At 37.9% G+C, this 15,088-nt stretch overlaps 1 protein-coding gene across 2 annotated transcripts in view; it reads left to right on the top strand.

Moving 5' to 3' along the window:
• The first annotated feature begins 3,632 nt into the window (after positions 1 to 3,632).
• The window catches only part of LOC134661162 (mucin-5AC-like), a 36,093-nt gene continuing 24,637 nt past the window's right edge, over positions 3,633 to 15,088 (top strand). Inside the window, exons 1-2 of one of the 2 annotated variants that reach the window (XM_063517117.1) lie at positions 3,633 to 3,848; positions 4,000 to 4,090. In XM_063517117.1, the coding sequence (XP_063373187.1) occupies positions 3,710 to 3,848; positions 4,000 to 4,090 (230 nt within the window). In that variant the 5' untranslated portion in view covers positions 3,633 to 3,709. The remainder of the gene's footprint in view (positions 3,849 to 3,999; positions 4,091 to 15,088) is intronic. The other variant, XM_063517118.1, reaches the window with a different exon arrangement.

Here is a 15,088-nt window from a genome sequence, read left to right on the forward strand (position 1 = left end):
ATAGAAGAGCAAGTTGCTGGTGAATAATCCTGGCTACGAGCTTGCACAGATTATGTCTGTGCAAGTACTCCCCGTTAGCAAGATGAGAACAACCGGAAATGATATGCCTGAGTGACTCTCCGGGACGGCGGCATGCCCCACAAATGTCGACCGTACCGTCCTTCAGGATATATTTCCGATAGTTGTTCGTCATCATTACTTCGTCCGCAATTGCACAGGCAAAACCCTCGGTTTCTCCGAAGAGATCCCCGAATCGTAACCAGTTCACCGACCCGAGCAGGTCCACATCGGGTCCCGTGAGGGCCTTGTAGAACCGCCCGTGTAGCACCTTACTCTCCCATGCCGCCTTGCGATCCGCAGTACTTAGTACCACAGGTTTGCGCCAGTTCTCGTTTGCCAAGGAGAGCGGCGTGAGGTTCCTGTCTACTGCCACCACAACACGATGCATCCCACACTCGTTGTTAAGGAAATAATTCCTGAGATTGTACACCTGGCGGTTGTGGAGATCCTTAGCGTTTAGGAAGCCTCGGCCTCCACACTTCCGTGGGATGTACAATCTCATAACTGACGAGCGTGGGTGTAGCATGCGATGCATGGTGAGCAGTGATCGGACCCTCCGATCTAGGGCGTCCAGTTCGGTCTGAGTCCACCTTAGTATGCCAAAGGAGTATGTGAGTAGGGGCATTACCCAGGCGTTGAAGGCACGCACTTTGTTGCCTCCTGACAAAAGACTGTTAAGGACTTTTGTGAGCCGACTGAAAAAGCGCTCCTTCACCGACCGTCTAATACCCTCGTCCTCAATACCCAGAAACTGTGACATACCAAGGTATTTATAGGTTTCTGATTCAGAGATAGATCTGAAAGCCATTGTCTCAGAGAGTTGTAAATTTGTTGAATTTACAACCCTACCCCGCTCTACATGTATAACCGCACATTTATCGACACCAAACTCCATGTTGATGGCACTACTGAAGACTTCGGTAGTTTTCAGTAGGTCCAACAAGTCTTGGCTATTTTGTGCAAATAATTTGAGGTCATCCATGTACAAAAGGTGAGAAATGACTTCACCCTTCATTCATTCCCTCACCGAAGCCGGCAACCTAGTCCCAAATCTTTCAGCAGGGTGAGGTTCATGAGGAGATTCAGAGCTAGGCAGAACCACAGGGGACTCAGACTATCACCCTGAAAGATTCCTCGCTCAATCCTTATAAAATCCTGCGGGCCAGAGCGGTCATCCCCGCCTCCTGGTTGACGAAGGACTGTGGTCCACTGCCTCATACACGCGCTTAGGAAGGCTCTCAAAGCTGCATCAACTTTATACAGCTCTAAGTCCCCAGCCATGAATGAGGCACCGAATCATAGGCCTTCTTATAGTCAATCCAAGCGGCTGAGAGGGCCCCCTTGTTCCGCCGGATTTGTTGGCATATGGTCATGTCTATGAGGAGGAGCTCTTTAGTACCACGGGACCCAACCCTACATCCATTTTGAGCGGAAGCCAAAATATTGTTTGCGACAATGTGCGCATTGATTTTTGCTCTCAAAATGGATGTAAGGAGCTTGTAGAGTGTAGGCAAGCATGTGATGGGTCTGTAGTTTTTTGCTTCCGTGGTACTACCGGACTTGAAGAGCAGGAAGGTGACACCAGTTGTTAAGGAAGGTGGGAGAGAACCAAGCTCGAGGGCTTGTTGGAATTGTGCTGCCACTTATTATTATTATTTATATATTTCATTTATATTTGCATATATATCACGTCCAGAAGTAATATATTAATGTAATCTACAAAAAGAAGCATAATTACTTATAAGAAACCATCAAAACATACTTAAAAATCCTAAAAGCTGCATACTGCTCTTACAATGCAGGTACGCCGCGCGACATAAATATTTTTTTTTACAGAGTTATAAAAGAAAAATGATTGAGAAGTTTACTATTCTATATATAAGGATAACTAGGCTATTGACAGGTATTTTTTTTTGTAGAGCAAATCCTCGTAGTTTTAATTTTGTAGAGGATTTTCAAAAAAAAAAGTGTAAAGATTTTTTTTTGAATTTTGAATTTCTCGATTTTTTTGTATGGGTGAGTGAAAGTTTAGTCACAGAAATGAATTCTCCATCCTCGAATTATACGAAAAAGATACCAAACTTGATATAGTTGCTAGATGTATGCAGATATAAAATTTAGAGTGATGCGCGCCGGAGGCACTTTTGCCCCCCCTCCCCTGCCCACCTGCTGGGGGGGACCTCTCGGCAACCGGGGTAAATCAGCTCAGATCACCCCCAGGAACACCTGTTCCAAGCGGTTTGCTTTGTCTCCAAAATGCAAGGTGGTGGACCTTAGATCTCTTGCTATAGTGTTAAGGTACAGTCAATAGGTAGATCTAGGTATTGTACCTAGATATATTTGAAAATGGCGTCTGGTGACCATCATTTCTGTTCTGCGTTATTGTCTCTAGATTTTTAGAAACGCAGTTTCTGGAATAATTTCACATTGCGTGTTGAATGGGTACCTACTGGGTTAGATCTGAAGGACGACTATTATTTTAATACGTGCTTAATTTAACAATCATGAAATTTTGCGTAGGTATCTTTGTAAAGAGAATGTTCCAGATTATGGGTAGAAATAAAAAGGTCAAAGCCTTGTGTGTTGTTATTGTTAATATCTAAAATAAACTTTACTTGCTACGTTTAATATCAATCTATAGAAAGCATATAGAAAGTGAAAAATGTAAAACAAAAGAAAATCAACTCCATTTTTTTTCTAATTATTTTTGTTTCAATTTCAATGGTTTAAACTGAGTATGGTAGGCAGGACAAAGTTAAAAATGGACTCCGCGAAATTACAACACACAAATTTGAACATAACAAAGCGTTTTCTATGATTTTTCTTAAGCGAAGTAGCTTTTTAGTACGAAATATCGACTAGGTATCGAACTATTTCGTATTCACTTTATTCTTTTGATATGCATAAAATTGTAATCACACTGTCAACCTCGTTCTAAATACCAGCGACTAGTAGGAGTATCGGGCTGCACAATTTTTCTTTAAAATTTTCCTATAAATGCTATTTATTATGTTATTTTTGTTATATACCTATTAACATATTTGTAAATAGTAGGTACCTACACGAAACGTGTTGCTGTTTGTTGAAAGACTTTTATTATGGACCATTGGTAGAATAAGTGCAGTGAAGTGAAGATCCCCTAAATATGATTTTCTTTTAGTCATGATTAGGTGTTAAGTTTTTCTCTAAATATAATTTTCCTATAGGCGTGATTAGATGCTATTATTACGAGTTGAAGTTTTGACGCTGATGTATACCTATGCTAACTGCCGCGTTTTAGGGTGTCAGTTTCGGCCCTCCCGCATTCTGAAGAACGTACTCCAGGGGGCCGATTTTTAAATTTCCATCGCTCGATTTCGTCACTCGAAAATGGGTAGAAAACGGGGAAAGTCTAATTTTTGAAAAACGAGCGATTTAATCCGGGAATCTAGTGGTATTGACCACTCATTTTAATTTTTTTTAGTAGAATTTAAATGTCTAGTAGTGGAGATATTATTGCACGAAATACACGAAATTGAGCGGTAGAAATTAAAAAATCGACCCCCTGTATGTAGCACTTGCACTACTTGCAGGCTGCATCGGCGCCGCCGGGAGTGCATTCGGGAACAGCCCGGGCGGCGGCGGCGCGAGTGGGCGCGCGGCTATAAGTATGAGCGGCGCGCGCGGTCGCGAGGTTAGTCGCCGATCGGCAGCGCGTCGCAAACGGTGTCACTCTCCCCTCCGGTGCGACCCCACACACTCGCCTTTCTCACACGACCGGCGATCCTCGCTTGCGCAACCCCCGAAAGGTCGCCGCTATTGGCATTTAAACGCTCTCTGACATTAATGTTGCATTTAAATGTGCGATGTAGCTTCCTCTTCGAGCTCTGACTGTCTCTCGCATACTGTCGCAACAGTGTTTGGGAAAGGTGCGTGTGCTGATGTGAGTTTCTGTTGCAGCCCCAGCCCGACCGAGCCGGGCAGGCGCGCGCCCCATAACTTGCTACGCCACGCAACGCAACGCCGTCAACATGATCGTCAGGATTACGCTGTAAGTCATATACATATATAAGTACTCCAACCCTGTCAATAAACCTTCAAACAAAGTAAATTTAGACAACCGACGATGTCGCAATAGTAATACTACGCCGAGGTGTTTACAAGTACAATGATAATTAACGCGATCACTTTCTAATAGTAGGCTTATCTAATTTAATGCATCATCAGAAACCCGGCAAGCACTTAGCATAAAAGAGCTGTCATTGCGATGTCACTTTCATCGGATGTTTGCTTAGATCGTGCGGTAACATGTCGCGGCTCCGGTTGCACAACAGTTTCCGGGATAGAGATGTCGCATCACATTTGATACCGTGAAAATATGATCTAATTTCTTACAAGGAAATCAAGTTTCCGTTGCTCAACGGCAGCTGGCTGGCATCACGAATGAGGGCACGAGTTTCTCAATGAAGGCTGCGAAACATTTGCCTTTAAATATGCACGACTTAGTGAGTAGGTACATTGTCTACGACGTAACACCTCGCCGCCCTTCGACGCCCTCCGCCGCCTACCGCCGCCGCCCTCCGTCTTCGCCCTAAACAGTATCAGCTTAAACTCCACTTTTAATCGAACTTTTACTTATACCACACATGCCTAATGCTGTAGTCATGTTTAAAGTAGTTTATTTATACATATTTTACATTTTTTGAAAATCCGTACAGATGTAGATACTAACTCGATGACACGGTTGCCAAAATCGCATAAACTATTGGACTTAACCGTGTTCGTTCCTAACTAACTCATACCATTTACATATTCATTATGTTTGTTTGACGAAAGCTCTATTTATTTGTATTTGCAGACCATACAAATAAATAAACCTTAAAAATATAACCTTGTAAATTCCTTTTTGTTTTCACAAACTATAGAAACGATAATAGAAGAGGAAAACTACCGCAAAGTCCGGGTCAAAGTTAACCACCATGAAACTTTCTGTTAGCACGAAGAAGCTCCGCCGGCAGTTTCCCTCGCGATGTAAATGTGACTTGTTTATTGATATAGCTGCAACCAAGTGGTAAACTTGTCCTATTTCGTAAGAGGGTGTGTCCGTGGTATTTGCTGTTATGACACAAGAGTTGATAAAACATCTACGGTCAGGACGATCTAACGGATCCCATTGTTAAAGATGTGTCTAACCAGTGCTTGCAACACGAGGTGTTAAGTGCATGACGTGCGGTATCGTTGTAACACAATGACAGAAAGTTATATGCATCTCAACGTTTAGAGTCATGTAATAAGGCCGCGTTGGAATGTGATGAAAAATCAACCACATGCTAGTGATGTGCGCATGTGATGAGCACTGAAATTAGAAATTAACATTGTGTCATCATTATCAAGGCGATGAGACAAAAATTAACAATGTTTCTATTTGGGGGATTGGAAATAAAAACTTCACCAATGGAGGGTTTTTATGACTTGAGTTTACAATAATTAATTAGTTTATAATAAAGTCGCCCGTGTTACAACGTTGGCACATTGCTCGCACGAACACGAACATTGTTTTCGTCACATTTTCGACACACATTTATAAGCCAAAATAAATGTTAATTAGGTACTTAAAACACATACTGTAAAAAATATAGTTAGAAGCGCGATTTTGTTAATTTTTGTTAGGAGGCTTGAAATTCATTTAATAGGTATACAATTTGTCTGTGTAGAGACTGTAGAGTCTGGACCGAACCGTAAACTGAAAACTATGGAGATTTAACCCTTAAATGCATAGTGATGAATGCAGCCAACGCAACAAAAACATATAATTTTATGTATAATTAGATAAAATCGATTTGTTCCTGACAGTTCCTGTATAATTTCTATGCAGCGCTGTATTTTGGTAAAAAAAAATCATTGCGGATAATTTTGAAAAGCCAAAAGTTGATGATTTTTAGCAGGTATGTGATTTAGGCGGTTTTTTTCGCACAAATTCTGTAAGTTTCGGATGGTGGTATGATTTTTCATTAAATATATTTTTTACCAATAATTGTATAGGTTTTACAAAATTATTTTTTACCCTTTGTAACTTCTAACACTGCTTTAGCAGTGAAAATCGATGTTCTAATTTTATTTATAATTTTTTCATCATGCATTTAAGGGTTTATCGACAACAACAAACAGGATTCATCAATAGGAGTGAAAGAATGAGATACTTTTATTGAAATGTCAAAACGATCCGTTGGCATGGGGTTTAATTGGATGACGTCGGTCAAATTCATAATTTATGTATTTTTGTAATTATACTGCCTTTTTATTTACTTTTACAATATAGTTACTTATAATAGAATCATCAAAAACAAGCAAAATTGACTCTATACAAATAAAAAAAATATGTTTGCTTAGTAAATCAAGATAAAATTAAAACAGAATAATAAACTGTTAAGTTGTTAACATTACTCTAAGCCTATATCGTTGAAGGCTTAAAATTTGAACGGCATAGTTTTCAAACGTTGTAGAGTTGTACCAAAAAAGATTTCTTAAAACTCTAATGGGTTGAAAATGTTGAAATTATTTAACGATATCTACGCGAATCCCTGAGCTGGTAAATAACTAGTATGTTGCCGAGATTGTATTTTATCGGATATAGTAAAAAAAAATTGATAACCATCCGATCTACTTATTACGATATTTTTGGTACCTTTCTCCAAATAACACCCGATACGTGCAAATGTTTTAATTGTTTATATTTTGTTGAAATAAATATGTTTAGGTAGGAACTGAATGCGGCACGTCTGGATCTCTGATAAATATCAACATTCATTATTTATAGTGCATAATTTGACACTTAATATTTACTAATCCAACGATTGGTTTTGGTATGATTATTACATATGATAAAACATGGTATCATAAGGTCATCTCTAAGCATAGTTTATAAATGTATATTTATAAATTATAAGAATTTGTTATGAATATAGTGAATTGTACCTACTGATATAAACGTGTAAATTTTTCAAGCAATAAAGTGATGTTCATATTTATTAATACATAATATTTGGATAGGCACTGAGTTCAAAACTGTTGTGTATATGTATCTTTAAATTTCGTATGCCCCCTAAATAAGTACATAGTAGGGACTACTCTATTGTGACACGGATAATGGATAAAGCGAAGCGAAATTTAGACCATTCAATTGCTTAATTAATTACCCATGTATTTCGGAAAAAGATGTTGTCAAGTAGTTGAACATTCATCAATCAAATATCGAAATGCATTCGCACCTTGGCGTCATTTATTCGTGTCTCGGGCAAACACGTTTTTATAAAATTCGTCGATAAATCGTGACTGCAGACGTCATTACGTTATACCCCGTAGGTAGGTATTGAAAGTGACAACGACTTTTTATGACCCAGACTGACCTTCGTTTTAAATAGTTCCCGGCATCTGCACTGGTCATGTTTTCCTCAATCCTCGAACACTACCTTGCCCTGTCACTAAAAATACCAAGAATTTTTTGATAAAAACGGTGCTAACAAATTTAAGCGCCGGATATCCTAATTCCTATCAATACCTACTTTTAAATTTCAGGTTTTGTATAATTAGTTCTCTGAAACGTACAATATGCTTTCAGTGCTTACAATGATAAACACAACTAGATAGGCTTTATACATACGTTTTCCCAAGCGTTATCGTCTAAGATATTAGTTAGATACAATAATTAATTTCGGTAAAAGACGAAAAGTTTCATTTTATTTTATAACCAGTACAAATCCGTTTGAGCGTGTGTGTAAGAATTTATATAATCAGCCCATAAATATTTTTACCACTTCTTCACTTACCAAGCATTCTTTTAGGTACTCCATACATATGTATTTATATGTATTGTATTAATAGTTACGTATTTAAGGTTAAGTTCGTGTGATCCGCGATGTACGTCGACCCCTCTTGCAGTCGTTACTGAATATCTTCAGATGTACAGTATGTAAATTAACGAAAAACATTTACTCAAGCCCGTTAATGAATGGGTCACACTGAGCAACTTTTACTACATATGGCACCAACCCCGAAAGCGCGAAAAAAAATTTGGTTGTTTCTTAACTTTTTGCTGGTCTAACATTGAAATTTTCTATGGGAGAGTCAGTTTTTTTTTTCGCGTTTTCGGGGTTGGTGCCATAGTAAAAGTTGCTCAGTGTGACCTACACATTAACGGGTTTGAGTAAATGTTTTTCGTTAGTTTACATGCTGTATACTATACTTACAAATTTACTGAATTTGATGTTTACTCTTAAATTGATAATATTATATTGATAATATATGTTAAGAGCCCATCAACGTGCACACTAGCGCCACTGCTAAATAATCGTGATTATTTCAATTTAACGAAAGATATTTAAAAAAACCGGCCAAGTGCGAGTCGGACTCGCGCACGGAGGGTTCCGCACCATCAACAAAAAATAGAGCAAAACAAGCAAAAAAAAACAAGTAAAAAAACGGTCACCCATCCAAGTACTGACCCCGCCCGACGTTGCTTAACTTCGGTCAAAAATCACGTTTGTTGTATGGGAGCCCCACTTAAATCTTTATTTTATTCTGTTTTTAGTATTTGTTGTTATAGCGGCAATAGAAATACATCATCTGTGAAAATTTCAACTGTCTAGCTATCACGGTTCGTGAGATACAGCCTGTTGACAGACGGACGGACGGACGGACGGACGGACGGACAGCGGAGTTTTAATAATAGGGTCCCGTTTTTACCCTTTGGGTACGGAACCCTAAAAAAGGGGCCCTCTACGTACTGTATCTTGCATTAAAGGACCTTTTGAATACATCAAACTAGCTTGTATGTTGCTGGATTCGTCAATCTATAAACTCAAAACAATAACGGCCGTTTTTGAGACATTCCTTTATTTTTAAAAAGAAACAAAACTGCATTCAAAGATTTTCTAAAACTCGCTTGCCTCGCCCGGGACTCGAACCGACTAAAATTCCAAAAAATAAAAACTCGCAATTTTATTCTACTAGTCGATACAGCTAATGTTAATGATAACATTTCTCCAAGAAACATTAGGTCTTAAACTCGTCTGTCGAACAAAATATCCATAAAATGTAATATTTAGTAGGGCATTTCTCAGGAGGGCCATTTTTACGTGTCCGGGGCAAAAAGTTATTGAATTTGCTGTTCAATAAATCTGAATTAATTCAGGCATGATTCTCAGCATATATTCTGTCTGGGACACTATCAAACTATTTATTTATTATTTATATAATACATTTAAAAAATGTCCAAATGCGATAAATGATGTTCGGTGGGCGTGTCCCGCGCCCAGATTTTTTGAAACAAAATTATTACTCAAGATGGGGCATTATATCGGAGTTATTATCGGTGTTCACGCATAAGGTATTAGTTAACTGATCATATTCTTTATATCAAAATAATGTATTTGCTCAACACATTGAATAAAACCAAATTTACGATGTGTCCCGGGCTATTGACTGATTTCGGTGTAATTTACAAACCATGTCGGTACTCTTACAAAGTTGTAGACCAGGAACTCAGTGGCTCAAACAAAGCATGCTTTAGTTGTGCCTTAACCGTTGAATAAAGTAGAGGTGCAGTCACAGTATACTAAGGTAGTTTTTTAAATGTTTCTATGTCATTCGGTGGATTTGGTTCTATGTTTTTTTGAGATCGGTGGTGCAATTTTCTCCCACAGTTTTAGTGCATTTATCGCTATGCAAGTGATTAAGAAATCCTCGAAAGTACCAAAACCCATCATTATTACATCTCCTCTGTATCATTCATACTATTTCTGTAATTGCTAAAAAGCGATTAATTTTGACATCACTGGTGTTGATTTCCTTGGTTTCGGTGGATTTTTTGACCACCGATATCAAGAAAGTGACCACCGAATTCAAATCCTGCTTTGTAAACTAGTTTGTTGTACTTTATTTTCTAACTTATCACACCTAAAAAGTTCAAGATACGCTTTATAAACGTAAAACTATGCTTGTACGTAAATTAAGTCATAGTATAAGTGAACAAAATCATTAGTTTACAATGAGTAGTGTTTTTTTTTCACGAGACGTATGTTGAAAATCGTAGACCCAATGTTACATTCTCTCTTTTCGCTGTTGTCTTGATTTATCTTCAAACCAATGGAGTATATTATTTGAATTTGTCCGCTGTATCACTTGAGACCCTACACCACGCTACCTTTAAACGTGTCAGCCATATTAAATAAATGCAGTTAATTAGATCCCACTTCGTTTAAAATAAGTAACTTGTGTTTTTAACTTTTTACATACTATGCAAGGTGCACCCACAAAACAAGGAATTAAAAATAAAGTGGCCTTCTATTGTCGAGATCGCTTCAAAGGCACTGAACGTACCTACTGATCAATATTTCTAAAGCATAGCCATGAACACAAATTCAACATAGCCAATGTTTTAACAATCAATGTCTAATGTATTTATGTTTAAATATCGGAGTTACAATTTAGGTTAAGTGTGTGAGGGTGCAGGAGATCATAACTAATAGGTGATTTGAACTTTAAGCATTAGTCAACAACTTCAAATAGTTTTAAATTGAGGGAGTTCACGCTTTAAACCCCTTGTCATTCAACAATACTACATACCTATTTATAAGTCTAGCAAAATACTCGTTTTCCGTATTGTTTACATTGTTTTATAAGTGCATTAAATATTTTTGAGCATTGAACACCACTCAAAAGTATCTTGTTTATCGGGTGTAGGTAACATAAGTTTCTTTTTGATGAGTGTGCCGTTAGATTGTGTGAAAGAAACATTTTCTTCTTCATAGCACTTATGTGCGAATTTATGGTCGACATGTCTGAAACTCGTTTCAGGACCATACATCGCCCTATTGTATGAGGATAGTCAATTAGTGTGGGATATCTTCTAGAGATGTTGTTTCATAAGCCGCAACTTGGTTATTTTTAAATCTTGAGTAAACAAAGGTACTATTTACTAAATTTATGTAATCTATGCTATATCATTAGCCTCGCTACATCGCTTATCATCAAATAAGAATAAAAAATATTAATAAATTATAATTATTTTAGATATAAAATTGAAGTGTGATTTTTGTGTAAGCATTTTTGAATTCGGTGATGCAAATTGATTTCAGTGCCTGCACATGATCTCGGTGTTTTTTTAAATCTCAAATATCAAAGAAACTATAAGGTTCTAATGGAGGCCTCCACTACCAATATCTTTATATTAAGGCTATAGATTTTAGGAAATAAAGTTGTGTATCAAATAAGTAAAAAATAAAATTCGGCACCGAAGTCAGGCACCGAACGTCATCTCTGAGAATCGTCCAGTACTCAAGATTTTTTTAGACAAGCCAAATCGAAGAAAAAAATAAAAATACTTTGAATGCAGTTTTGTTTCTAAAAATAAAGGAATGTCTCCATTAAGTAAAATGAGCCAGCTTAAGGATTTAAGGTAGTTTCCCTCCAGGGCCCGACTTATCTTTCCACACTGTATATAACCCTATGTGTACATTACGTATAAAAATGAGTTTTACATTATACATTAAAGACAATGCATCAATTGTGCGCTTCAATTTAACAAATTACATATCGCGAAGAATTAAGTATGTGCAGCTACACTTAGTGTGTTCTAGTACCTATCTAGAGTTCAATCATAAGTTACGTGTTTGTACGTAAGAATAACAATTGCTCGAGTTATTATTGTTTCATGACACTTCCTAATTAGGCAATTTAAGCAACCACGTCTCCATTACAGAATTGTTTCACTTTCGCTGCTTTACAACAGAAACAGGCTCACTACGTTTTGTCGAAGCTAATGTATCATTCTGGAAGGCGTTTGTTTACGAATACAAATCAGTGAGAAATTTCACCGTGATACAGATTTTCAATACAGAAGTGATGCGAATTGCTTCACACATAAAATAGAAAGTGAATTAATCATAGTGGTCGATTTTTCGACACACCCGTTTTCTGTTACTTGCCATCTTTTTTACAAATCAAATGAAAAGCGACTAAGGTGGTTAGAATCTTATTTCACACAAGCGATCTTATCTTTGAGAGTGGTTAATTTGCTGTCCAAATCCAAACTTATTGTGCTGTGTATTCGACCGCTGCGGTGTATTGTTCGTCCTCCTTGCATAAGTCCGTCCCCTTCCCCTGCAACAAGCTGACACGTTGCATTTTATACCTTTTTTTGTACAGTTTCGCCACATAAGTGTTCACGTTCAGCTGTTGATTATGCATGCATGTGTAGGAAAATCCTGCAGTAGCGAGTCAGGTAAGGGCCGAGGTGGCACGGGCCGCCACGGTATACTTATTTAAGTGGCTTGTCCCGTGCCGACGAAGCACGCCTTTTTCACGAGGCGCGTCTTCGCACGACCTTTACTTTCGCTTTTAGGCGTAAGCTCCGAAACCGGCGTCAAAAGCTTTACTCATTTATCAGTTATATTATCAGCTCAGAGAAACATATTGCAAAGACTGAGTTCTTATTTTTTTCGGAAATAATATGCCTTCTTGACTTTGGCCTAAAATGAGAGCAGCCATCATCAACATCCACCAGAGAGGTATAATCTTTAGTTTCACTTTAGGTTGCGCTTTTAACGTACTCGTAGAATTCGTAGACACTACCTATACTTATTTTCAAACAGAAACCAAAAACGGAAGTTGATCCCAGTTTGCCTGCTAGTTTTTTATAATGGGTATGAGTTTTAGTTACTTATCAGTGTTATCATATATTTTTGCAATTCACATGAACACTAAACTTATTACGATTATGTCGGATTAAAGAGAAAAGCAACAAATTTACATACCTACGCTATACACATAGTAAACGAAGCGGGTTCTAGAGAGTCTAAGTAGGGTTGCCAACTATTTTTTGGTAGAATATAGTATTTTCCAGAATAGGGCATCAAAAATATAGTACATTTCAAAAAAAATATGGTACTTTTAGATAAAATACTAAACATAAGTGTAACATACGTTTAATCGGAAATATAGTATTATAGCGTACTATATATTTTTCCAAAAGTATATAGTACAGAGCAGGGATGTTGCGGATGCCGATTTTTTGACATCCGCGGATGCGGATGCGGATGCGGATATTTAAAGGCTCACATCCGCGGATGCGGATGCGGATGCGGATGTCAAGATTAGGTACTTAGAAAACGTCAAATATTACATTTTTAATATTTTTTTATTAAAAAAAAGCGGCCAAGTGCGAGTCGGACTCGCCCATGAAGGGTTCCGTATTTAGGCGATTTATGACGTATAAAAAAAAACTACTTACCTACTAGATCTCGTTCAAACCAATTTTCGGTGAAAGTTTACATGGTAATGTACATCATATATTTTTTTTAGTTTTATCATTCTCTTATTTTAGAAGTTACAGGCGGGGGGGGGGACACACATTTTACCACTTTGGAAGTGTCTCTCGCGCAAACTATTCAGTTTAGAAAAAAATGATATTAGAAACCTCAATATCATTTTTGAAGACCTCCATAGATACCCCACACGTCCCATACGTGAAAAAAATTTTTGTTTGATGAAAAAAAAAATTTTGAGTTTCAGTTCGAAGTATGGGGAACCCCAAAAATTTATTGTTTTTTTTTCTATTTTTGTGTGAAAATCTTAATGCGGTTCACAGAATACATCTACTTACCAAGTTTCAACAGTATAGTTCTTATAGTTTCGGAGAAAAGTGGCTGTGACATACGGACGGACAGACAGACGGACAGACAGACAGACAGACATGACGAATCTATAAGGGTTCCGTTTTTTGCCATTTGGAACCCTAAAAACGAAACGTTTAGTATTTGAGCAAGAATATAGTGCGTTATATTTAATAAACAGTAACTTGGCCGACTTTTCTGGATCTAGACGATTTGGTAATGACGAAATTAGCTAGCACTTACGCCGCCGCTAAGACGTTCCTGTACCGACTTGTTCGACATCCGCATCCGCATAAGCTCCGCATCGATTTTATGCGGATGCGGATGCAGATGCGGATGTTGAAAATAATGCGGAAGTTCCGCGGTTGCGGATGCGGATGCGGATGTTCGCAACATCCCTGGTACAGAGAGCCAAAATATAGTACAATACTATATAATATAGTACGGTTGGCAACCCTAAGTCTAAGTGACGTTGACTACATCAGCAAAAAAATTTAGTTTCGGAGAAATTGTTATCTCCTCCTATTGACAGAAAAAAATAACTGCTTTTAATAATGAGTAGGCAAGTTACGCAATGATTTGTTCATATCGAAGAGTCTGCCTCGGGCGTCAGCTGGCAGCCGCGCCGCGTCGTGACGGTACGGCCGGCGCGCGCGCAGCTTTCGCTCTCATGCCTTCAATAATCACGAATCATCTGCGCCATCATTCATGGGAACCATTAACATTAAATAGGTACCTAAATCTAAAACTTTTTGAGCCCATTAGGAACTTACTTATTTACAGTTGGTAAATTTGTAATAGCAAACATTTCGCTATTTAATTATTTTTTCCTAGAAATAATTCCTGAAATATCTACTTATATACGTGTACCTATATATCTGAAAATGTACAGTAATAAAGAACCAGAAATGAACACTTAAATTTATTTGAACGTCTGAGTTTTCTCCTAATTCCTTACCATATAAGGTTAGGGCGAACAAATGTTGATGTATGTACATAAGTAGTCAAAATAGTTAAAGACTATTTTTTTTTAAACAAAGATTGCTTTTTGTACATAATTGATACAATACCTAACCAGCACCGCGAACAATGGACTGTGTTGACTGCGTGGGAGTGACATTGCCGCGTCACGCACACGGGGAAAGGGTTACGCGTTATCTACCGGCCCTTGGCTGACCGCCGCTCAAGGCTATCGGGCTAAACTTTACGTTGACTTGCCATTTTGGTTTATCAAATTCTTTGCTAGTAACAAGGATATACAGTGAAACCTAGATAATTGCAACCTCAAGGGACCGGCAGTTTTTTGTCAATTAACCAGGTTTTTCATTAAAGCAAGTCGTGCCAATTAACGAGGTTCAAAAAATCGTTGTGTCAATTAT

The sequence above is a fragment of the Cydia amplana genome, chromosome Z, assembly GCF_948474715.1.
Source record: "Cydia amplana chromosome Z, ilCydAmpl1.1, whole genome shotgun sequence".
Classification (NCBI taxonomy): Eukaryota; Metazoa; Arthropoda; class Insecta; order Lepidoptera; family Tortricidae; genus Cydia; species Cydia amplana.